Source organism: Hakea prostrata, chromosome 6 (assembly GCF_041222555.1).
Source record: "Hakea prostrata isolate BN-2017 chromosome 6, UWA_Hpros_2, whole genome shotgun sequence".
Taxonomy (NCBI): Eukaryota; Viridiplantae; Streptophyta; class Magnoliopsida; order Proteales; family Proteaceae; genus Hakea; species Hakea prostrata.
The window spans coordinates 37,909,380-37,931,823 of NC_142605.1; the positions used below are offsets into that span (position 1 = coordinate 37,909,380).

General features: G+C 38.3%; 3 protein-coding genes and 1 long non-coding RNA gene across 5 annotated transcripts; 1 reads left to right on the top strand and 3 right to left on the bottom strand.

The window, feature by feature from the left end:
- Window positions 1–1,355: 1,355 nt before the first annotated feature.
- On the bottom strand, window positions 1,356–5,553 carry LOC149013920 (uncharacterized). The gene is made up of 3 exons (XR_016174073.1): window positions 5,351–5,553; window positions 2,605–2,821; window positions 1,356–1,742 (listed from the first exon to the last, which is right to left on the bottom strand). It is a non-coding gene; the product is annotated as an uncharacterized LOC149013920 (long non-coding RNA).
- Window positions 5,554–8,409: 2,856 nt separating this feature from the next.
- LOC149013921 (uncharacterized) lies at window positions 8,410–13,867 on the top strand. 2 transcript variants are annotated; one of them, XM_089158903.1, is made up of 9 exons: window positions 8,410–8,836; window positions 8,924–9,040; window positions 9,126–9,212; window positions 9,304–9,431; window positions 12,311–12,407; window positions 12,495–12,572; window positions 12,720–12,945; window positions 13,051–13,274; window positions 13,376–13,867. In XM_089158903.1, the coding sequence occupies exons 1-9, from the start codon at window positions 8,702–8,704 to the stop codon at window positions 13,397–13,399; spliced, it is 1,116 nt and encodes a 371-aa protein (XP_089015029.1). In that variant the 5' UTR covers window positions 8,410–8,701; the 3' UTR covers window positions 13,400–13,867. The 2 variants fall into 2 exon arrangements, with proteins under 2 accessions (XP_089015029.1, XP_089015030.1); XM_089158904.1 differs by having other exon boundaries at window positions 8,410–8,810.
- Window positions 13,868–14,484: 617 nt separating this feature from the next.
- Window positions 14,485–17,734, bottom strand: LOC149013922 (small ribosomal subunit protein uS15-like). The gene is made up of 5 exons (XM_089158905.1): window positions 17,606–17,734; window positions 17,390–17,462; window positions 17,147–17,285; window positions 16,853–17,039; window positions 14,485–14,696 (listed from the first exon to the last, which is right to left on the bottom strand). The coding sequence occupies exons 1-5, from the start codon at window positions 17,626–17,628 to the stop codon at window positions 14,663–14,665; spliced, it is 456 nt and encodes a 151-aa protein (XP_089015031.1). The 5' UTR covers window positions 17,629–17,734; the 3' UTR covers window positions 14,485–14,662.
- A 2,016-nt stretch (window positions 17,735–19,750) lies between these two features.
- LOC149013923 (Calcium-binding EF-hand family protein) lies at window positions 19,751–22,444 on the bottom strand. The gene has a single exon (XM_089158813.1). It carries the CDS (start codon window positions 22,300–22,302, stop codon window positions 21,859–21,861), a length of 444 nt encoding a protein of 147 aa, XP_089014939.1. The 5' UTR covers window positions 22,303–22,444; the 3' UTR covers window positions 19,751–21,858.

Genomic DNA, 22,444 nt, shown 5'->3' on the forward strand with positions numbered 1-22,444 from the left:
TGACGATGGGAACCGGTTTGTCTGGTCCGGTCTGGGTTAAATTGAGTCGACCGCTCGGGCTGCATTAAATAATTAGTAAAACCAGTTTCACCTATTAAGGGTATTTTTGGAGTTTGGACTAGTGGAGATCCTCTCCACACCACCTAGCGTTCTACCATATAGCCATATTCACATGAGGGTGGGACCCATATTTAAAGGGCATTCCCTTGAGTGTGACTATATGGGTGTAGGGCAGGTTGAGTGGAGAGGATTTAAACTCTATTTAGATTAGGGTTTTTTCTCCTCATTTTTAGTTGGCCCTCACCATCAGTTCTGCAACTAGGCCATGTTAAGCTAGACAATGGGGTAGCCAAGTCCTTAATTGCATGAATTGGAGTAGTCATTTGGTATTACGAATTGGATTTTCAATAACACTGAGTTTTACCGATGCATATGTGGCTTAAGCTCTTACAATTACATGTGGCTTCTTCTACGTGTTTTTGAGTACCCATTGTTAAGTTGTTTGCTAATGTAAACCATTCTAAGTTGTTTGTTGAGTCAACAACTCCTTAATACCCATACAACCAAACTCATATGAGTATGGACCCATATGTTTGCCTGTCTCAAGTAAGGGCAATGTGGGTCCTACACACATGTGAATGTGACTATATGAGTGTAGGGGTTGGTTTATAGGAGAAGATCTCACGTTCCCTCGTTTGCCTTGAGGCTATATTATATTATATTGGATCAAGTTTTCTCGGTATAAAATATTCAAAATTTTGATTATATATCACATGGAAATCAACTAATGAGTTGTGGCAATTTTGGTTAACAAATGTTCACTGAAAAATAGTTCCCCTTCATATATTTTAAGGGTAATTTGATTTTTTTACTTTTTTTAACTAATTTTTATTAGAGATTATCATGTTTTCACCTATTATGAGGAAATTTTGTTTAGGGAGTACATTGTAGAATTTATGTAATGACAATTTAGATTAAATTTTAATAAACTTTATTTGGGAAACATGATTTAAAATTTTATATTCTACCCAAGAAGAGAGTTTCATAGTATGTTGTTTGCTATTAGTTTACCAGAGTCCATTAGAAAATTCTTTTATATAGATTTTCTTTTACCACTTTTGTTCATCCTGCCTCTTCATATAAAGAACAGAGACCAATGAGTTCAGGGTCGGTAACGCTTACATAATCTCTGCATAACAAATACCAGTACCCACCATCTTCATAAATGTTGGTGGTGTTTAGGTTAGCTGCTTCAACTCAGCTTTTGAGGAACTTTGTTTAATGGAAGTGTAGGGACTTGAATTTCCGGCAGAAAAGTCAATTAACTGAGTTGTCAAACAGGGCACAAGTGCTTTTACTGGAAGGCAATTCACTTCCTTGAATTTCACTTCAGAACAGAAAACTTTCACAAAATTTGATTGCCACTACAGGAGATCCTGTCCATTGTTGATACTGGTCTACAATAACATCAGACAGGATCCTCAAAAGTATCACACTTGATCCTATCTAGCCTGAAATGTGCTAAAGTAGGTCCTTCAAAACTATAATATGCTCTAATGAGAATCCAGCATTCTCAGACGGAAATATCCTGCCTGAAATCTGATATGTACACTGAAACCAGCTGATTAAAACTCATAATTTGTTCTTCCACTCTTCAAGACAATGCTAGAATTTGAAGAGGAACTGAAGAAATTCCGTGCCTCCAGCATCAATCGCTTCCTTGATCCCTTGAAATGAGTCACCTGTATTTTACAAAATAAATGTGAACAAGGCAGTATCGATGGCATTTCAATTGGCCTCTACAATTGGCCTTGAGAGATCTTCTAAGTAACATATGTCAACAATCCAAGAGTGGCAGTGAATCATTTGAAAAGAGACTTTTGGATACTTTGACAACATAGGTACAGCAGGGGTTGGGGAGGGGGGGGGTGTTAAAGCTCCCAACAAGTGGCTCGTGAACTTGGGAACTGCCAAGTTACTTGACTAGAAGTCACTTAGATGACCACCTTGGTGTCCAGGCACCTTAGTCACCAGGGCAGGTGTTTTGGTCTACTTCTCACCTTGCATCCAGGCCCCATAAAATGCCATGATTCACCAATACACCATGATGAGGCTGCTAACTATAGTACATGTAAAATTTACCTTTACATCTCTAAGGGCATACCATGAAATTGCCCTGCACCCTCAGGGGGTGTCCAATTGTACAAGGCGCATGGTAGAAATAGCACTGATGCTCTATCAATCTTATCCATAAAGGCTTCTGGTTTACTAAACTGCTTTTAATCAAATGAAGGATAGGAATTTACAACCCAAGCTAGTGCTAACTGGTCTCCAAGCATTCAGGACACTTTCATGAATTTGGAACTGTAAACTTCTAGCACTTTTTGCAGAAAGAGCTTTGCCCTGCAGGTAATTGATCAACCAACCACTAGAGGCCATTGCTTTAGTTGAGGGGAAGAAAGGGGGAATATGCCAAAGGAATGACAATCTAGCGCTCTTTCGAATCACAACGAGAGAAGCGCTTCCACTTCAACTCTGTATCATTTGCTTTACATCTAATCATAATTGACTGAGATAATGACAACTGGGATCCGAGACACTGACCTTAGAATTCCATCTTCTGTACCCCTCACTGCAATGAATCCTGAATTTAGGGGTTGATTTTTGTTATTTTGGAAAGTTAAAGCCAGGTGAGAATTTGGATATTTCTGAAATATAGGTCCAAGATCATCAACCACCGCCAATCAGAATCTGTAAAGATATAATGATTAACACAGTCCTGCCACTTTAATTTCTCCTTTAGCCTTGTTTCAAGAAAAGCCTGTCAAAATGAACATATAACCATTTACTGTAACAATGTCATTAAAGTTTCATAGGCTATTATTGAGATTAATATTGAAGAAAAAGTGGGTGATTCCACTGTTATGCTGTGATCATCCTAAGAGGATCAACAACCACAAAAAACAGCACCAAGCAAGAAAAAAGGATGAATCAGAAAACAGCTTTCTTGTCCAATTTAATTCTCAAACACATGCAAACTTTCAACAAAAAGAAAGAATTTCATGACCTTTGTCACTACTGACAGTTTGGTAACCCCCTTGGGAATTAATTGCAATTGCAACATAAATCACAAGGACAATAAATCATCACTTCAGTTCTCTTGAGGATGCTGTTGTGATCATTATCATCAACACATTACTGACAGTTCAGAAGCATCCTTGGAATTGATTGTAAGTGCAACGTAGATCACAACCAGGACAATAAATCAGCACTGCAATTCTATTGAGGGCCACGCTGTGATAATGAATCAACAGATTACTTCTCACTGTAAGTGCGCTAATTAAGAATTCAGATTAGAGGATACTTGAAGTAAGCAGAAAAGAAGAAGTAATTCTGTGAAGAAAATATAATGGCTACGAACAAGGAACTAAGACACCTCATGAAGTTCTTAAGTGACCAAAATGTGTCACTCTTGGTGGGAGAACACCATTAGGTCTGAACTGACATCAACCAACACGGGCCAAATTTGTAACCCCACTGGAGGTCTCAAAGATTTGGATTGTAGGCAAAATCACCAACAAGGAAATTGACTAATCCAGTCGGGGAGCCAAAAGCATTAGCGTCTAGATTGAACTTCTTCTTTGCTTGGAAACCTAGAATTATAAAATGATACATCCAAATTTCAGCTACACCGGGATCTTCATGGTTTGGTCATGGTTTGTTCCCTCCCCCTCCACCACCCACCTTAAGTATGAGATGGTCACAACATGTACTCTGCATTCAAATTTCTATTGATAAACCTTCCTGTGAAAAATCCAGACATGCGACTACTCCTCAGCCTTGTCCCAACAAAATGGTGTTGGTGTAAACTAAGTAATGCTACTACACTATTGATCCAAAAATTTTGAAGAAAGGGCACAATGACATATACACTATAATACAACTCATGTATCAAGACATTGCCCTTACAATGTATGATTTGATTCTTTGAAGCATCAACTTGTCTTGGGAATATTCATCTTAAATTGGAAGTACAGTGACACTATTTCTGCCCACTGAAAGTGCAGAAGCTGGATCAGTGAGAATGATTACACTACTCTGAGGCATAGAAACCTGCAACAATTACAAAGGCTCAACCAGTGTGTGGAGATGATCCAAACCCTCGTAGATAAACGGCTCAATTTAACCCCAACTCTAAGCAGTATATGAAGATTCTAGCAGTTTATGTCATCATCAACTAGTCTCATATATATACATAGCGGCATAGGTTGTTGCACTCACAAGAAAGACCTTTAAGAGAGTGTCAAACCAAAGATGAGATAGTAAGTGGGGGTTCAAATTTGCTTTGATTCCATGTAGGAGCAGATAAATTTGTGCTAGTATCTACAGACAGACACAGAGAGAAGAAGAGATAGACAATGTAGAAGAAGAGAATGAAAAACTATTACACAATTGAGAAAATACCTCTATCATGGATGGGAAGGAATTCTATAGGAGGCAGGGGAGTCAATAAAAAGGGGGGAAGAGAGAGATAGACACAAGGGTCCCCTAGCTTACATTATACTGGCTGCTTGATCAACCTTATCCCATAAATTATAAAAGGGAAAGCAAAAGCTAAAGACCCTATTCTGATTACAACTGAAACTTAATACTACCACTACACCAAACTGCCACCATATTTATGCAATATCTGAAGATCTAACAGGGCAGGCCTTGGCACAGTGATAGGTGGACCACAGTTGTAGCCTGAGGTTAAGGAATCAATGGAATCAAAACAGTTTCTCAGCAAAAAATTCTGGGGTAAGGCAGCATGGGAAAATTTCCTCCCAGTTGTAGCCTAAGTCAAGGTATCGAAACAACATCTCAACAAAAACTGCTGGGGTAAGGTTGCACAGGAAAATTGCCCCCACAGTATCTGCTCATGTGGAACACTTTGGCACGGGGATCACCTCTTTATATTTGATGATCAGTTCTATCTCTTAAAATTTAGGATCTCAACTTCTAATTTTCTGTAGCCATAAGCTCATATTCAGCCATGGGTTATTGATTTTTTTTTTTTGGGGGGGGGGGGGGGGGTTTGCTTTTTACTCCATCTGAATGCTACACTTTAACAGAATTTCAGGGAGATCTGAGTAACCAATCAAGATATATCATTTCCACCTGTAATCTGGTTTTCTTGGTGGCTTCTGCAATCCATACATATGGAGCAACTGAACCTACAACTTGGTTAAATCAGATTGGACCGCAGCTTCTGATCTCGGGTTTTAAGCACTAAGTTAACGTGTAATGTGCGTGAGTGTTAACTATTCTCTATCCCATAAAACCTTGTATTGTTACAAGTTGCCATTACCTGGATGAAATTAATGAAGACATGCAGAATAGCCATTAACCTCTGTGCTTTACCATATGAAGAGTTCCCAAAAGTGACCAAGTTGGATGATTTATCATTCTTGTATGAATGGGGAGAGAAGTTGTACACCGCAAAAACAGTGACAAAAGAAATGATGTCTCTGGAAATGGCAGCATTAGATGGGGATGGAACGTGGGTCTTATTCAAAGTATGCCATCTCTATTCAAATGCATTTCATAGTGCCCTACTTGAACAACTAAGATTCATTTTGTTTCTTTTTCATCTTAAATATGCTGAAAACAGATCTAACCAACTTAGCTTATCTTGCACACAGAGATGAGAACATGATGTAGATCACAAAGTCCATGTATACCCATATGAAGAAGCACTGACACCAGCCCAGTATGGTTATGGATTCAACTGCTATGAGAGGCAGCCAGGTCTGATGATGTGGCAGGTTTTTGTTGATTCGATGGAGGCATGGAGCATTACACAAGGGAAGCCCACTCCAAATAGAAGCATGATGAAGAGAACTGATTGAAACAAAAATTTCTCTTTTTAAAAATAAATAATTAAATAAAAATACTGTTCACATATTGAGTTACTGTTCATGTAAACAGCGATTTGAAAGACAGCTGGGGTGGATCGGAGCTGAATGTTGGTGGAATATTCTATTAGACTCTGCTATAATTTTAGTTACTCTTTTGGCCTTTATCTAGCTTTCATTTTGTTATTAGTTATTTGTCCCTAAATTAGAGTGTCTATTTTAGTTGCCTTCTAGTGTTGTTTCTTAGCAAAGTTTTGTTGTTCATTGTCCTATTTTGGGTTCATATATAATGTAATGCCCTTAAAGGCCTCGACACAATTTATTGAATGAAATTATGTTGCTGTTTCAGAATGCACTGTACTGAGAGAGGCTGAGATGGGTGAGATGCCCAGGGTTATATAACCAAGATAATTGTTTCAAAAGCTGAGATAGTTGTGATGGAAACACGGCACCTGCAAGTCACCGCAAACCCAAGAAGCTGAGCTGAACTGAGATCTGGGTATTGTCCCTTCTACCTATCTATCTACTTACACCTTTGACTTCTATGCCTTCCAATCAATTTGGTGTTCAGTTCTGCTGCAACCTATCACATATCTTGCCGCTTTTGCAGGGTATTTCAAATCATCATTATATTTATTTATGAATAGCAATGGTAGAACCGTAGAACTGACCGATTGATGTTGACATTTATAATTTCTACATTGGAAATATTGAGATTTAAAGACAACGGGGGGGAAAAAAGGGAAAAAAAAAAGACATGCTACTTCAGGAACGGATTTCATTTTCATATATTCCTACATAAATATGAACTGCGTTCAAAGCTACTACAGTTTGCTTATTCATCAACGAGGTTCAGAACAATACTAAATGAGAGAAAATCGAAGGGTTTGTTTTAAGGATTGGGGGAATCACCACAGCTTTAAGGAATAAGGAAAATGAGAAGATAGTAAGAACTGACCTTGCGCAGAACGGTGTTCTTGATCTCAGTTAATTCTCCCCTTTTAGTAAAATTAGGTATCAAATCTATTAATTCAGGTTTACAAAAAAAAATCTATTAATTCAGATGGGTTTCGACTCGTAGATTGATCATTGATTGCAGCATGGGTGTAATTGTGTAAACCGATGGCATTCGCATTGGGTCGATTTTTCTTTGTTATTTATTTTAGAAGAAAATTTAGAAAAATATTTACATATTTCAATTTGAAAATCTAGACCAGTCAAGGGCAAAGTAGGGTTTGTTGAGCTCAACATAATATAATTAAGCTCGGATTGAAATGTCTTAGCCTAAATGTTTTACTTTTTTTTTTTTTCTTCTTTTTAGTGAAAGGTAAAATTCATTGATAAAGAGATAAGATGAACAGATGTCAACAGATGTCAGACATAAGTCCATAAGCAATGTAATGGAATATGGTCAAATTATCCTCCTAGTTAAGGATGAAAGGCATTATGGACTAGAGCATCGACCACATTGTTGGCCGCTCTAGAGATGGACTAGATAACATAAGAATCAGTCCTACCAATAAAAACTCTAATTTCACTTACCAAAAGAGAAATAAGAAAAGGATCCTCAAATTCCATGAGAAACTCGCATGAACCAATTCATGAGCCCTTCATAGTTGGCTTCCACTATAACATTTGAGAAACTCGCATGAACCAATTCCTCCAAACCTAACCAAAGAGCCCACGTTTCGCCCTCCAACACAGAGTCACAAGCCACTTGTTCGAAACAGGCCCAAATAATTTGCCCTAGATTGTCTCACACAATTGCACCCACACCTCTGAGTCTTGTTTCTTCATCCCAAGAGAAATTTGTATTCAGTTTCAGCCATTCACTTGGAGGTGATTTTCATCCTTTGCTCTTACTAACCTTCTTAAGCTCCAGATTCAAGGTGAAACAGTTCCAAAATTCAGCATGTCCTCTTTCGACTTTAACAATGACTTCCTCCGAGCCAAGAAGTATTTCTAAAAATTAATTCATATACAGGCAACTAGAGATTCCAGCATATGAATATTCCAAAACTAAAACCTGCTTCCGCCTACCATGGATTATGATGACGATGGTCGAACTATCTCGTAGATTATAAAGTTTTTCTTGCCTTCAATGGACATTAAAAGAAAAAACAAATTTCCTTGACCAGATCAACCAATGAGGTTTCTACATATGGCCTAAAAAACTCCAGAGATGGAGGGAGTACCAAATAGTTCTCCTGACAAACCGTCAACTACATTATTCAATCCATGGTACCGTTGGACAAAAAGAGAATCTTCTTAAAACATAAACAGTTTTTAATATTTTACAAAATTTTTAAAACAAAATTTTATATTATGAAAAACAAATAATGGAGAAACCTCCATTCTTTAATAGATATTCGAAGAGTGGAATTATCTTTCACTTCCCGACGGAATAGTTATACTGTTTGTGGGTTTACATTTACAGGAGAAAAAGAGAATTGAATTTAGTCATAGACGATTTAAGATTTGATGAGGTATACATTCTCCTCCTGTGAGAGAAAGCCTTAGAAATATGAATGATTTGACCAAATTTCAGAATGAATGGGAATGGATGATGAAGAGGGTAGTTGATGATTTACCTATTAGAATGGTCTAGTATTTGCAGTCACAAAAAGATTACTTTCTTTCTCTGTTTTCCAGAGTGAGGTACTTGATAAATTTGTCTGAAAGTTGTTTACCCATTTGATAAATCTGTTACTGAGAACCAGTTTCGCTTAAAAAAATCCCACTGTACCTGTTTCGCTTAAAAAAATCCCACTTGGCGAGAAATAAGGATTGAAGGGCTACCACGAATGATGTGGAAATTAATGGCAGTCATGGCGTTGGTATTTTGGTTTCCTTTGTTGTTTTGTAGCATTAGTCGCAGCATCAGAAGCTCCGTCAGCTCCTTCCCTCACTCTCGTATCTTCTTCTTCCTTAAATTCTCTGTATGTTTGAGAAAATATTGTACTGTAGAACAAGTTACAGATACTAAAAACTCGCTCTGGTAGATATTAATTGTGCGAAATTTGCAGGAAAATAAGAGTATGTTGGACTCCGCCGTAGGTATAAGAGAGGCTTTAGAAGCAGGGTTCACCTTCACTCCAAACTCAGTTCCTTTCAATAGCTGTCATGCTTCTACTATTGTTGAGGTGATGAAGCCGATAATGGTTCAGCTTTCCCCAACTTTATTTTGTCCAGATAGGCGTTGTTAATGATGTTTGCTGGTTTGATCAGGTTGCCAAAGATCATTTTCTTGTTGCCTACTTTGGGGGTTCTTACGAGGGAGCACCTGATGTGAAAATTTGGTTGCAGACTTACAGAGTAAGAGATGGATTACCATCCTCATTTCGAGTTCCTCCTCCTTAATGATTTCTCTGACTGATATTTCTGTTTGATTGTTGTTCTGGTCTAGAATGGCTCATGGCATTCTCCTATCGTGGTTGATGAAGAACCTAATGTGCCCATGTGGAATCCTGTACTATTCAAGCTTCCATCAAATGAATTGCTGTTGTTCTATAAGATTGGTCAGGAGGTGCAGAAGTGAGTTTAGTTTTCAACTGTCAACTATGTTCTTAGAGTAAGATTTTCCTATTGGTATTTCAGTATTCTCATCTTGGAATCTCCGATTATTGGTTTCTTCTGATTAGATGAATGGACCTCGACAGCATAGAATTAGTATAATGTTCATTAATAGAGAGAATTTTCTTTGAAAGTATCGGGTATATGACCCATAAAATGATATGCTTATGAGACTATTGGTCTTGGAATTACTCTGTTTTAAAACAAGACAGAGGCTTTGTGCTATATTGAAATGTGTGAGGTTGACCAATTCTTCTAGGTTGAAAAGTGGAAAAATGCAGAAGTTTGTTGCTTCAAGATAAGTGAGTCATTTTTTTTTGGTTATGATCAAAGTATCTGGGTTTGATATTTGAACATTGAAGTAGAGTGGTTCAGATGGGCATGGATCCTTGTGTATAGTATTTTCTCAAATCTCAAAATGAATTGAAACTTGTCCAGTCAGATAATGGTCTTATTTTTCCATTTCCTTTGTACTTCAACATTCTTATCTTGGTTTTCTATCTTCAACTTAAGACAGAATGATAATTTTGTCATTTTTACTTTATGAATAACAGGTTACTTACATTAGATACAATTGAAAGTCAAATGACCCTTATGGGCATGTCATCTTTATATACACTCCCACACAATGTTGCCAAGCCCTGTAGATCCATGTATGTGTGTTAACTACTCGACTGCCAGGGCGTCTCATGATTTTAAGTGTACTAATTAGTCCAGGTTGATGCATGATACCAACTCATATGAGCTTGGTAAGAGAACTTGCCAAAATCCCTAGATAACATCTAGCTGTTTTTTATTTTCTAGACAAGATGCCCTGCTGAAAAATCCTGGTTCTGGATAATATCTCGGTATCTCTGCAATATGTCATCTATTCTTTAAATTTACCATATTATATGTCTTACATCCTAATCAACTTACCTGATTTTGATCTCAACCAAATTATTGATAATAATTCAAAAAAAAAAAAACTATACCAACTTGGCTGGGGATATTGGTCCTGAGTTTTTTGAACCAGTGAGTTGGCCTCTGAAACTGAGTTATCAAACAATGTTGATAAGTCTATCTCCACAAACCATCATCAGTTGTGGGCATCCACTGCTAAATGCTACAGTAATAACCATCAAGCTTCTCAATTATAAGTGAATTCAAACTCAATAAGTAGAGAAACTGCAAATAAAATTCTGATGCCCTCAACTCTCCATCATTTTTAACTGCTATATGAACCAACTTGCAAAAGATTTTCCTTGGTTTGTCTTGCGCTGCTCCCCAAATATGTGCTGGTAGAATATAACTTTGTCATTTCATCACAGAATAATGAATTCCAAGGTGAAGTCTCCCACACAGCCACACCCCTGCCCCCTCTTTCATTATTATTATTTTAATTTTTAGTTTTCCCTGTTTGTTAAGGAGGATATTTAGCCTATTCTAGTTTTATTATTTAAGAAACAGTACTACAGCCAAGCTAGATATCTTGCATTTCAGCAGTGAAGTAGAGTTTAGTGTGCCTGTTTGTTGATTGGTTCAGTATACCAGTTTACCAGATTTCTAGGTTTTACTTGATCTGAATGTCATTTCTTGAGTACCTGGCTCTATAGAATTTCATTTCTTGGATAACTCAACCTGAATAGAGTCCTTATTACAGAAAGTATGACCAGTCACTCACTATCTGACTTTCTCTGCTTTGGATACCCTGAAACTAAAGCAATGATAATTTCCCTGGGGGTACTCAAGCAAGTTCTGACTTGCAATTACTAAACTTTTGAAGTTGTTGCTAATTTGAATTTGATACAAAATTACCGCTATATTTCCCTGTACTGCCATTGTGCATCTTTTTGTATATCTATTATCCTTTCCCAGGGACTAAAAAAATATCTAGGAGGGACTCATTGTAGTGTGGAAATTTCCATGATAAAGGTCAAAAGGATGAGGTCCTCATCAAACAGATTGGGGAAGCAAAAGTAGTTTAAAGTGAGAAATACTTACCAATCAGATGATGGTTTCCCCTACCTGTTTTGCTCAATATTTTGCAAACTAAAATGCCAGTATCGTTGTTCTGTTTGAAAACTGTAGTTAAGGCTTGTCAATATTTGGCTTCTATTTAAGCCCCAAAAGTTGTATATATTCTTAGATTAGGTTTGGCTGTGTTCATGACAGGGTTTTCTTCATCCATCCTGGACTGCTTCCGAGCATCCAATAGAATAGCCCTAGTTGCTAGGAACCCAGATAATTAAGGTTACCAAACTCTTGCACCAATTGACTGACCTGACCAGGATGACCAATTAAGATCAAGGCATCTGGCTACATGTAGAACTTAGTTAGGTCTTGGCTTTTTTCTTAGTAAAGGTAGATCTGTTGGCTATAACTAACTTGCTCAGAATGATGGACCAACCAATTTGACTAAATGTAACAATATGACTAACTAAGACTGATTAAGACCCATTGAGGGCCAATTAATCTGTCCTTGTCCAAACGGATGAAAGATGGAATAACTAGTTGGGCAGTTGGTCCTCGGACATAATACAGCTTCATTTACCGTGACGGACAGATTAATATATGGTTTCAGTGTGGCATCCATGAGACTAGTCAGTTAGTTGGTCAGTCTTCATCTCAACTCAGTAAGTGGGGGGACTGATTCAAGTCCAACTGAAACCGATTTATTTATGCCCTTACAATTAGTCCATCTTGTAACTCATGGCAGTCAACTACACATTTGGATTACTCTGCTGATGCTTGTTGCTGTTATAATGAATCTTGAGCTGAAGCTCATGAAGAACTCTTCTGTATGTGTACAATCTGCATTTTTTTGGGGTCATGCTTATGGGTATCAAATCAATTTGCAGATGGAGTGGATGCATGAAGCGATCACTAGATGGAGGTATCACTTGGATGGAAAGGGAGCAACTTCCACCTGGAATAATAGGACCAAGCAAGAATAAGGTAGAATATGAATTCATTCTCTATTCCGTTTTTTGTGATATACTGATATGTAGTAAAATCCAATCCATGTTGATCTTTCTTTGTCAGCCCATCTTACTGGGTGATGGACGCTTGCTTTGTGGATCTTCTGTGGAAAGTTGGAACTCTTGGGGAGCATGGATGGAGGTACTCAACTATACATAACCATTCACACACACAATTAGATTTGTCATTGCTGGGAATCATGTTCCATAAGTTTAATAGGAAGGAAAAAAAGAAACAAGATGTATGGACATTTGAGTTTACATGTCCTGCTACTCACATTGCACGTAGGTCACAACAGATGCAGGAAAATCATGGAGGAAATTTGGACCCATATTTATTCACAATGAATCTCTCAGTGTGATTCAACCAGTTCCCTACATGACTGCAAATGGTACATTACGAGTTCTGCTGCGATCATTTGAAGGATTAGGTAGCATTTTTATGTCAGAATCCTATGATGGTGGTATAACCTGGAGTTCTGCGAAGCCTACAGATCTCCCCAACCCAAATTCAGGTTGATGACTCTCACTGTTTGTTGCTTCCTGAATCAAATAAGCATACACTATTTTCTTTTACCTGAACTGGTTTACTGGTTTATGGTTTGGTATCTATTAACTAGGAATTGATGGTGTCAAATTGAATGACGGACGTCTATTAGTTGCATACAACACAATCTCAAGGGGCATTCTAAAAGTTGCCACCTCCTCTGACGATGGAGACTCCTGGAAAAAGCTGGTAACATTAGAGAATAATTTGGGAATGGAATTCTCTTATCCTGCTGTAATCCAGGCCAGTGATGGATTGGTCCATATCACCTACACATACAACAGGACACAGATCAAGGTACCCTGCTTGGTGTTAAATTCTTAAGCTATTTTTCACCTGTGTTATTAGTGGTTGTTTCTGAAGGGTTTATTTTTAACCATTTCCGCTCCTTTTTGCAGCATGTTGTTCTCAATCCCAACTAATCTGTAGCATTGCTGCTGCTGATGCTTTCAGAGGCAAGAGGATGGAGTGTTACTGTATCATGAAGATGATAGCAAATAATGCATGATTATTTTTCTTAAAAACACATTCAAATTTATCGTTATAATTTATCGCCTTTTCTGGTTCGGAAAACTCTGCATGGAGAGTTGTGTTCATGATCTCTAAATTGAGATGTTGATCCTTCCCTTCTAAGATACATATTTCGTTTTTCCATTAGCTGTTTTGGGATTCACCGCATCACTAACTCCAGAGCATGTGCTTCAAACACTCCCTCCCCCCTTCCCCGGGTGCACGCCGGGTTGTTTTGAACTCAATATCTACTCACGGCGCCTGTAGTGAATCTGAATGCAGAAGGGAATCCGCAACAAGCTCTGTTTTGGTTGTTGATTCTTATAAACTATCCAAATTGAGTGTGGCTTGTTTTGGGCAAACACAAGTTAAGGAAGCTTAAGGTAAAAGCCTAAATGTTATCACACGATACTGCATTTTGATCCCTCCAGGCGCTTTGCACTCGCGTGTTCTCTTACGCAGTGCACCATGACTTTACCAAAAAAGAAAGAAAAAAAAGGGGCTTTCATTGGAGTCGTTCTGAGATCTGAACTCTTTTTGTTCAAATCGCCCAGTCACACTCTTTGATGTAGATAATTATAGGATAATAAATTCACGACTGCAGGTCGAGCTCCAGGAGGGAAGAGCCTTGGGTGTAGTAACACACGATTTAACTCGAACTAGTGTTTTTTTCTTTCTTCCTTTCTCCATTGATTTTCAGTTGAATTCATTTTTGTGCCGATTTCCCTACACATCAATAAATTTAGATGGGTATATGGACTTGTGCAATCAATTGCAGTGGACAATTAATTCTCGATTCAAAACATTGTAAATAATTTCACTTAATCTCTAAATTTCTTTAATTATCTTGGAAAAACAAAAAAACAAAATTTCCATATCAATGTCAACCAACAATAAAATACCAGGTTCATAATTCTAACTTCAGGAAATACCTGTGCGAAGGTGGGATAAATTGAGAACCTCTTTTAAAACACAAGATCATAGAAGGGGGAAAAAGTCAAAATTCAAATACGATACTTGAGTAAATGGAAACGAAATGTCCAACAGCTAAGTAGCAATTGGTTCACACGGACAAAACTGTTCCTCTCCCTCTTTAATCTAACTACAGATATATCCTACCCATAAAGAGCAAAGGCAGGAATCCTAGCAATCAGCGCACTTGGCAGTCAAGAACCCTACGCCACCAGGGTACTAGCGGTAGTAGACTCACTGAAAACAAAAAGAAAGAAATTTCAGTTGAATATAAGAAGACATCGTAACATTCATTACCATATCTGCCAATACAAGATGAAAATAAAAGACATCAATAAACTATATATTACGGCTGATAACAGTTACAGATACAGTAAAAGCAAGATAAGTAAAGATAATGTAATAAAATGGGCAAAATGTAGAAACATAACGAAGCGATAATACATTGGCAATCCTTAGTGCAATCGATAAACAAATCACCATGTAGAAAGGCACCTCAGACCACTCTGATAAAACATGATTCAGGAACTTTTTGGATTGGCCCCTATATAACAGTTTCACCAGACCAAAAGAAAAACTAATCTAACAAGCCTTTCTATATTTATTTGTACATTTACAGTTGAATTTAATTAGGAGAGACTTCATCCAACTCAACCACACCAGGCCAGGTAAAACCAGATTTTCCCCCAAATTTTGATCTTTAATTCTTTTTTTCTGCCACAAACCTCCAGCATGGAGTTGAGATGTTAAACCAAATCCAATGCACGTTAAGACCCTGTGCTCACATTACTTTTATGTGCATAAATTTCCAACCCCACTCAGAAATAAAAGGAGGGAAGGAACCCGGGGGGACCGCAAGCCGCCCCCCCGGACAGAAACCCAAAAGACCCCCAAGCAGGACCACCCACGAGAACCAGGAAAGAAACAGACAGAAGCCGCGACCACCCAGCCGCGGGAGGCCCAGGACCGAAAAAGGCCGGGAACAAGAGCGAAGCAGCATCGTTCAGGCACCCAGCACCAACCAAGGTACGAAACCACAAAACCCGCAAAGTAATCCGCAGCCCCGGCGGGACAGGGGGAAAAGACGTGGCGAACCAAGCCGCGAAGGGTTATTTTCCACTCCGCTGCCGTTGCGAAGCAGGTTGTCCACGCCCCAATCGCCGTTTAAACTGGAGTAGGAGAACCATTCATTAGATGCCTTATTTTCAGTTTTACAAAATGAAACTGTTTATGTAAACAGTGGATTTGGAATACCCAATCCCAAACCTATATTCTACACTGACCATCCAGACATGAGACTAGTCTCTCTGTGCCCAAAATGTTCATATTGCCCTACATCCCCAAACCTACACCCTACATTCCTTATCCAGGGTCAAGACAAGTCACTCAATTCCTTGAGGACTCCCAGGGAATGAGCCAATTGAAAGACATAGAAAACTGGGCTCCTAAACATACATAGAACACAATTTTATTTATTTACTATTATTATTATTTGGGGGGGGGGGGGGGGGAATGCAGAAACACCACAAGAAGACGGCATACAATATCTATATACACATTCTTTTTAACAAACGAATCAACAAATCCATCCACAACATACCGCCTCGACCACAAAGCCACCAATTTTATGCTTTCAATTTAACCACAAGAATAAATGCAGATAACAAAATGAGTTCAACCCTTGGGTTGGAAAACGGGTAGACAAGGATTGAAATTTTGATGGATATGCAAATAAAGGCAATAGCTTTGAAATCTTCCACAGAAAAATGCAGAAACACCACAAGAAGACGGCATACAATATCTATATACACATTCTTTTTAACAAACGAATCAACAAATCCATCCACAACATACCGCCTCGGCCACATACTCCACCAACAGGGGGGGGGGAGAATGCAGAAACACCACAAGAAGATGGCATACAATATCTATATACACATTCTTTTTAACAAACGAATCAACAAAACCATCCACAACATACCACCTCGGCCACATAGCCACCAATTTTATGCTTTCAATTTAACCACAAGAATAAATGCAGATAACAAAATGAGTTCAACCCTTGGGTTGGAAAACGGGTAGACAAGGATTGAAATTTTGATGGATATGCAAATAAAGGCAATAGCTTTGAAAACTTCCACAGAAAAAAGCCCACAAGCCATCAACTTTGGTCAAGCCAGGTATAATTTACCATTCTACATAAGAGAACCATTAAATAACATCTTAAAATACTCAATAAACATGCCTTTCAAGTTCAGAGAAATCCAGCTAAAACAGATTCTAGATAAGGCATTTGGAGTTCATAAAGAACACGTAAGAATCTAAAAGCAACAATCTGAAATCAATCACGACAGTGAAAACATAACAGCAGTAACTAAAAGAAGCAAACTCACTATTTCCAGACTGGAGGGAGTTTTTTTGTGCGCTTATAGTAACGGGCAAGTCGGTGAATCCTGCTCTCTACGAGAATCAATCTAAACTTAGAATCTTTATCCTTCCTGTTTCTCTCAAGATGTTTACGGATCGCAACTGCCTTCTTAATCAGATGGTACAGATCCTCGGGGATTTCAGGAGCAAGGCCTAATTAAGACAATGCAATTGGAGACGGAAACCACAAGTTTACAACAATCCAATCCAATATAATAAAACTAGTAAAAAAAACAAAAATAAATTAAGAATGAACAAACCATGAGCCTTCAGTATACGTAGGATCTTGCTTCCGGTAACGCTCTTAACCTGAGCAATACCGTGAGAATCTCGAAGAATCACACCAATCTGAGAGGGGGTTAACCCTTTCTTCGCGAATTTGCAAATATTGTCTTCAACCTAAAGTACCAAAAACGAATCAATCAGAATCGAAACATGTAAATTAGTTTAGATTCAGATGCATTGATAAGGAATGAGATAATGAGGATTTTATGATTTCTTACATCCGGTCCTGATATCTTCAGCCAACTAGGTGGCGTCCTTTTGTAGGGCAAAGCAGATGCAGAGATACCCTTACTGCAAAAACAACAAAAACAATCAAAAAGAAAGATCACGTACAAACGGAACTGAAGCTTATCAATACTACGAATGAACTCGAAGAAATCCACGTTCAAGCTGTAATCAGAGAAATCTCAATTTCAAGAGGGAGAGAAGCATACCCTCTACTGTGCATACGACCCATGGTTGCTAAGTTTCAGAGAGCTCTCTTTCTTTCTTGCTACCTCCTTTAAACCTAAGTGCTTACGCGAGAATGAAATTCTGAAACCCTAGAGAGATGAAACACTACGGTGCTAGGGTTTTTATCGGAAGTTTGTTGGAATTACATTTAGACCCTTCCGTTTATTTATAATTACACCCTGCGCTAAGATTGCACCAAAGATGGGTTTTGTTTCCGATTTAGTTCCTTACCGGCCCGAAAGTTGTTCGGCCCATCTGAAAACTGGATCAACCCAATTAACCCATTAGGCCTCAATAAAAAATGTTACTTAATTTATTTTGGACCATAACGGTATGTCCTAGTGGGTTTTAGGCCTTTAGCTTGTATAATTTTCTTCTACCAAAAAAAATGTTCTATAATTTTCACAATCATGTACACTCTTCTTTTTGAAATCAACTACCGATCAGTGAATCAACATATATATTAAGTGGTTTAACAGAAATGGAAATGATTCTAATAGCCATGATGCCTTCTTCCCTTTCAAGATTGGGTTTTTACTTTATATGGAAACACAAGGAACATGATAGGCCCATATACACTCTTCGTTAGAGGTGTTAAATGGTCGGTTCAAATTTCGAATTACCGATGAGCAAAGCTCACATGCTTAGAAACTTTCGATTTTCAGTTCATTTTAGTCTTTTCCTATCAGACTGCCATCATGTTAGATCGATTGAATTTGGAAAAAAATCCTACTATGTTTCAATGATTGAGAAGAAGTGCCACAAGCATGCTGCATATTATTAATTTTTCCTTTTGCACCTAAAATAGAAAATCGATAAGATGAACTTTCATTGAGAAGAAATGTTACAAGTACCATTAGAGTTGTTTTAGTAATGGCCAACACCTCTTAGTAATGAGATCGTGAATTTGACTCTAGCTGAGGGTAATATGTAATATGCCCCTTCCCTAGAAAGCACCTTTATTACCCCACCCCTAAAAAAAAAAAGAGGTGCTACAAGCTTGACATCTAACTGTAAAGATACCAAAATCCAATTGGATTGACAGTAGACCAATCTATCTCTGAAGCTCAACAGCAAGCTGTTGCTTCAAAGTAGGCTCCATACAGTTGATACCACTTCTAAAAGCATTAATTGGTGTGATTTTTCTATCACACAAACAAACACTCATCCAAGTGCATGTGTGACAACTGAGGCCCAAATTTGATGACAAGGCAGATTTTTACCATACCAAAATTCAACCCACAATCAACTGGATTCATTGATATACCTTACAAGAATATCAATATCTCTTAGTAGAAAAATCACATATTTGATTCTCCTTGATGACATATGTAATAGTTCATCATCCCTTGGTTTTGTGGAGAAACAACTGGGTTGAGTTTTTAGACCACGTTAACACTCTCTTGATGAAAAAGTCCCACATTTGATTCTATGGTATATGTAATAACTAATAAGTCCCCCACCACTTGGCATCGCGAAGAAATGGCTGGCTTGAGTTTTGTGCCTGCACCTTGTACTCTCTATTCAGCTAGAGCCATATCCATAATTGAGGACGAGGCCGGGGGACCCGGGGCGGGGGGGCGGGGGGGGGATGGAGAAGAAAGAGGGGGGGGGGGGGGGGGGGAAGGGGGGAAAACATCTTAGCCACGCATGTCGCATTATGAACTACACCTCACATAAGATTTTTCAATGTTCTTTCAGAATTCGTATTCGAAGCTGATAGAAATCCTCCAATTTGATGTTGTAGTTGTCAAGGATTAAAGTATCCCGCGATACCACGATACCAGCGAACATTTGATTTGTCTCACCGTGGAGTTGTCTCTCTTTTGAAACTCATTAGCGCGTTACAGGTCAACGCTCTTAAAATCATTTGACCGATACTGTACTCAAACCTTGGAGTTGTTCTTTTAATTTGGGGTTCATTAAAAAAAATGGAAAATAGTCCCCCACCCCTTAATATAACTATATAAGCTACAGTTCAAAAAAGAGACCCAAAAAAAATGGATAATAGGAACTTTTGTTCTGAATCTTCCGATGCACATGCTTGAATTTCATGGGCGAATGCGGCGGGTAAACCCAAGCATTTCCGCATATCTTCGTGCGAACTCATAGGCGGAAAACCCAAATTTCTGGAGTGAGTCTCTGGTAAAGAGATCAGGTATCCATGTTCCAACCCAATTACAATCAAAAGACAAAAAGAAAGAAGAAAAAGATTAAAAGTAAAAAAAAGAAGAAGAAGATAAAAACCTTATAATCTTTTGCCAACTGATATGTTGTAGTTACAAGCACATACATTTGTACCTCATAGGTTTTAGGATATACCAATTTTTGAATGCTTTGTTCTGCAAAACTCTGTTTAGACTGGAACTCAAGAAGCTACCACACATTTTTCACTGTCAACTCTGGGTTCACCCACCTCTGGTATCCTCTAGTCCAGACCAAGCTTGGCCTTTGAGCTCAGTATTTTTATCAAGATTCATTGATGGAAACCTTTTTTCACATAGGGGGCAACTTTTTCCCTCGATGAATGAATTTTACAAGCCACACTGCTGAGAATATCATCCAAATCTCATCATGCTAACAGAAAAATATTAAGGAGAGCTGAAGTTGGATCTGAAAATATGTTAAAAAAAATATGGAATAGAATCTAGAAGGTATCCATGAACAATAAAGTGTGACTAAGAGACACAAGATAAACTACATATTTTTGGATGGTACACACCACAGAACTCAGTTGTTTTTGAGTACCATGATACAGTTCTCAATTCTATGGTTCCATTCCCTTGAAAGTGGCAAACATTACACAACCAGTACTCATCCACCATGTAGGCAACCATAAACCTGCAGAAAAGAACTTCCAAGTAATCCAGCACTCCAACCTCCAAAAGGTGGATCAAGTTACAGGTTCCAGTACTACAGATGCAACTTTTCATCGCCTAGAATTCATGTCCTCCCAATTTCTTTAACCAGCAGTAATTATGACACTAATCAAAAGAATATCTAATATACTTCTTGAACCTCCCCTTCAGAAAGATCATAATTGACACAACATAGTAGTCATAGGAATTTCAATTTGTCTTCTTTTTTCTTGATATTCATTTTGATTTTACTTCTATCTACAGACTATACCAACCAATTATTCGTTTATACGTCCACCTAGTTTTGGCTTTGGCATGCTCTTCTCTCAGAACATGCATCTTTATTTTGTTTTGTGTACAAACCTCACTTGAATACTATTTCAAAGTATTGTCAGAATAATCAATTGAATTGACTGAATCCAATAGTGAAGGCTGTAAAAGAATTTCAGACAATTATCAATACCCCATTGAACCCACAAGGAGAACAAAATCAAGGACTTCATGAGATGGAAAGAAATGAATTGACAAAATCATTAATATCCATGACACACAAAGCATGACAAAGCAACACTATTCACAGCTGATGCTCCAAACAATGTGACCAAGACTCAATTAAATTGATAAGGAGCACCCATACGTTAGACCTTGCCATTTTCATATAAGCAACAATGTTCTGCTTCAGCAATTCTTTAGAAACTAAAACTCAATTTAGGTCAGGTGTCTATCTAAATCCAATTTCATAAACATTAGTTGATAAGGTGCACCTATATGTTAGACCTTCCCATTTTCATGATAAGCAACAGTGTTCTGCATCTGCAATGTCTTACAAACTAAAACATTTTCTAGGTTGGGCTTTTAGTTGAGTTCTTAAAACTCCAACTTTTTCTTTTTGTTTTTTGGGGGAGGGGTGGGTGTGGGTTGAGTGGATCAGTTCCACATACAAAAATTGGTTATTTCTCTTACTCGCAAAGTTGTAAATCTACCATGTACCAGAAGGTAAAAAAAATGAATTGTGGAATGCAAGAATCGACTACGGAGTGACCAATCAGAAGAACAGTATACACCAAAAGATAGAATATAACCAAATCCATCAAAACAAGAGAAAAGCGACTACAAGTATACACGCAAAAAACAAGCACTAATGAAACGAACAGGATAAAAAGCAAGACATTCGTATGTTCAATTGGCAATTAATCAATCCCAAAAGAACCTGCAAGGACATTTGTGAGAGGGGAAAGACGTCCGCAAACACCACCACCACTGCCATTAAAAATAAAAAAGAGCCCTAAATCCGAACAAGCAAATACATAACAAAAGAAAGCAAAGCTCACGAAATAGAAGATCCGTATATATGGACAGAAACAGCATGCATTACATTATTTGGCGACCAAGCGACCGATGAAGTCCTCGTATTTGATTCTACCATCGGATCCAACATCGACTTCACGAATCCACTCATCGAATTCGGCAGCTTCAAGCTTCTCGCCGATGCTTGTAAGAACATGGCGGAGTTCGGTGACGGAAACGTAACCGGTGGATTCCTTGTCAAGTACCTTGAAAGCGTCACGGAGCTGTTGATCAAAAGGCTCGGCATTCATGTGTTTCTTCATCAACTCGAGGAAGCACGGGAAATCGAAGGGAGAGGTAAGGTTCTCCTGTGCGACGATCGCTTTAAGCTTCGCTTGTGTAGGGTTTCCACCGAGAGATCGCATCAGAACCCCAAGCTCCGAAACGGCAATACGGCCATCACCGTCAGTGTCGAACAGCGTAAAAGCCTCCTTCATCGAAGCGACTTGATCATTGCTCAGATCCTTCCCCATACCTGCTCGTCAATCTCTGCGGAGATGATTATCAGATTTCTCCGTCTCTGGTATCGCAAAATCGCTGCTTCTGGTGCAAGAAAATTTTTTTTTGTATTTTCTGGTTTGGAACTTTGCATCCGTTTAGGATCTTTACTTTACC

Bases quoted from the DNA above. Each gene is read 5' to 3' on its own strand.
- LOC149013922 (XM_089158905.1), bottom strand. From the start codon at position 17,628: ATGGGTCGTATGCACAGTAGAGG. The intron at 17,463-17,605 runs GTATGCTTCTCT...TTGTTTTTGCAG, and splicing joins GGTCGTATGCACAGTAGAGG to TAAGGGTATCTCTGCATCTG. The intron at 17,040-17,146 runs GTTTGTTCATTC...TGTCTTAATTAG, and splicing joins ACGTATACTGAAGGCTCATG to GCCTTGCTCCTGAAATCCCC.
- LOC149013923 (XM_089158813.1), bottom strand. From the start codon at position 22,302: ATGGGGAAGGATCTGAGCAATGATCAAGTCGCTTCGATGAAGGAGGCT.
- LOC149013921 (XM_089158903.1), top strand. From the start codon at position 8,702: ATGATGTGGAAATTAATGGCAGTCATGGCGTTGGTATTTTGGTTTCCT. The intron at 8,837-8,923 runs GTATGTTTGAGA...CGAAATTTGCAG, and splicing joins TCTTCTTCCTTAAATTCTCT to GAAAATAAGAGTATGTTGGA. The intron at 12,573-12,719 runs GTACTCAACTAT...CATTGCACGTAG, and splicing joins CTTGGGGAGCATGGATGGAG to GTCACAACAGATGCAGGAAA.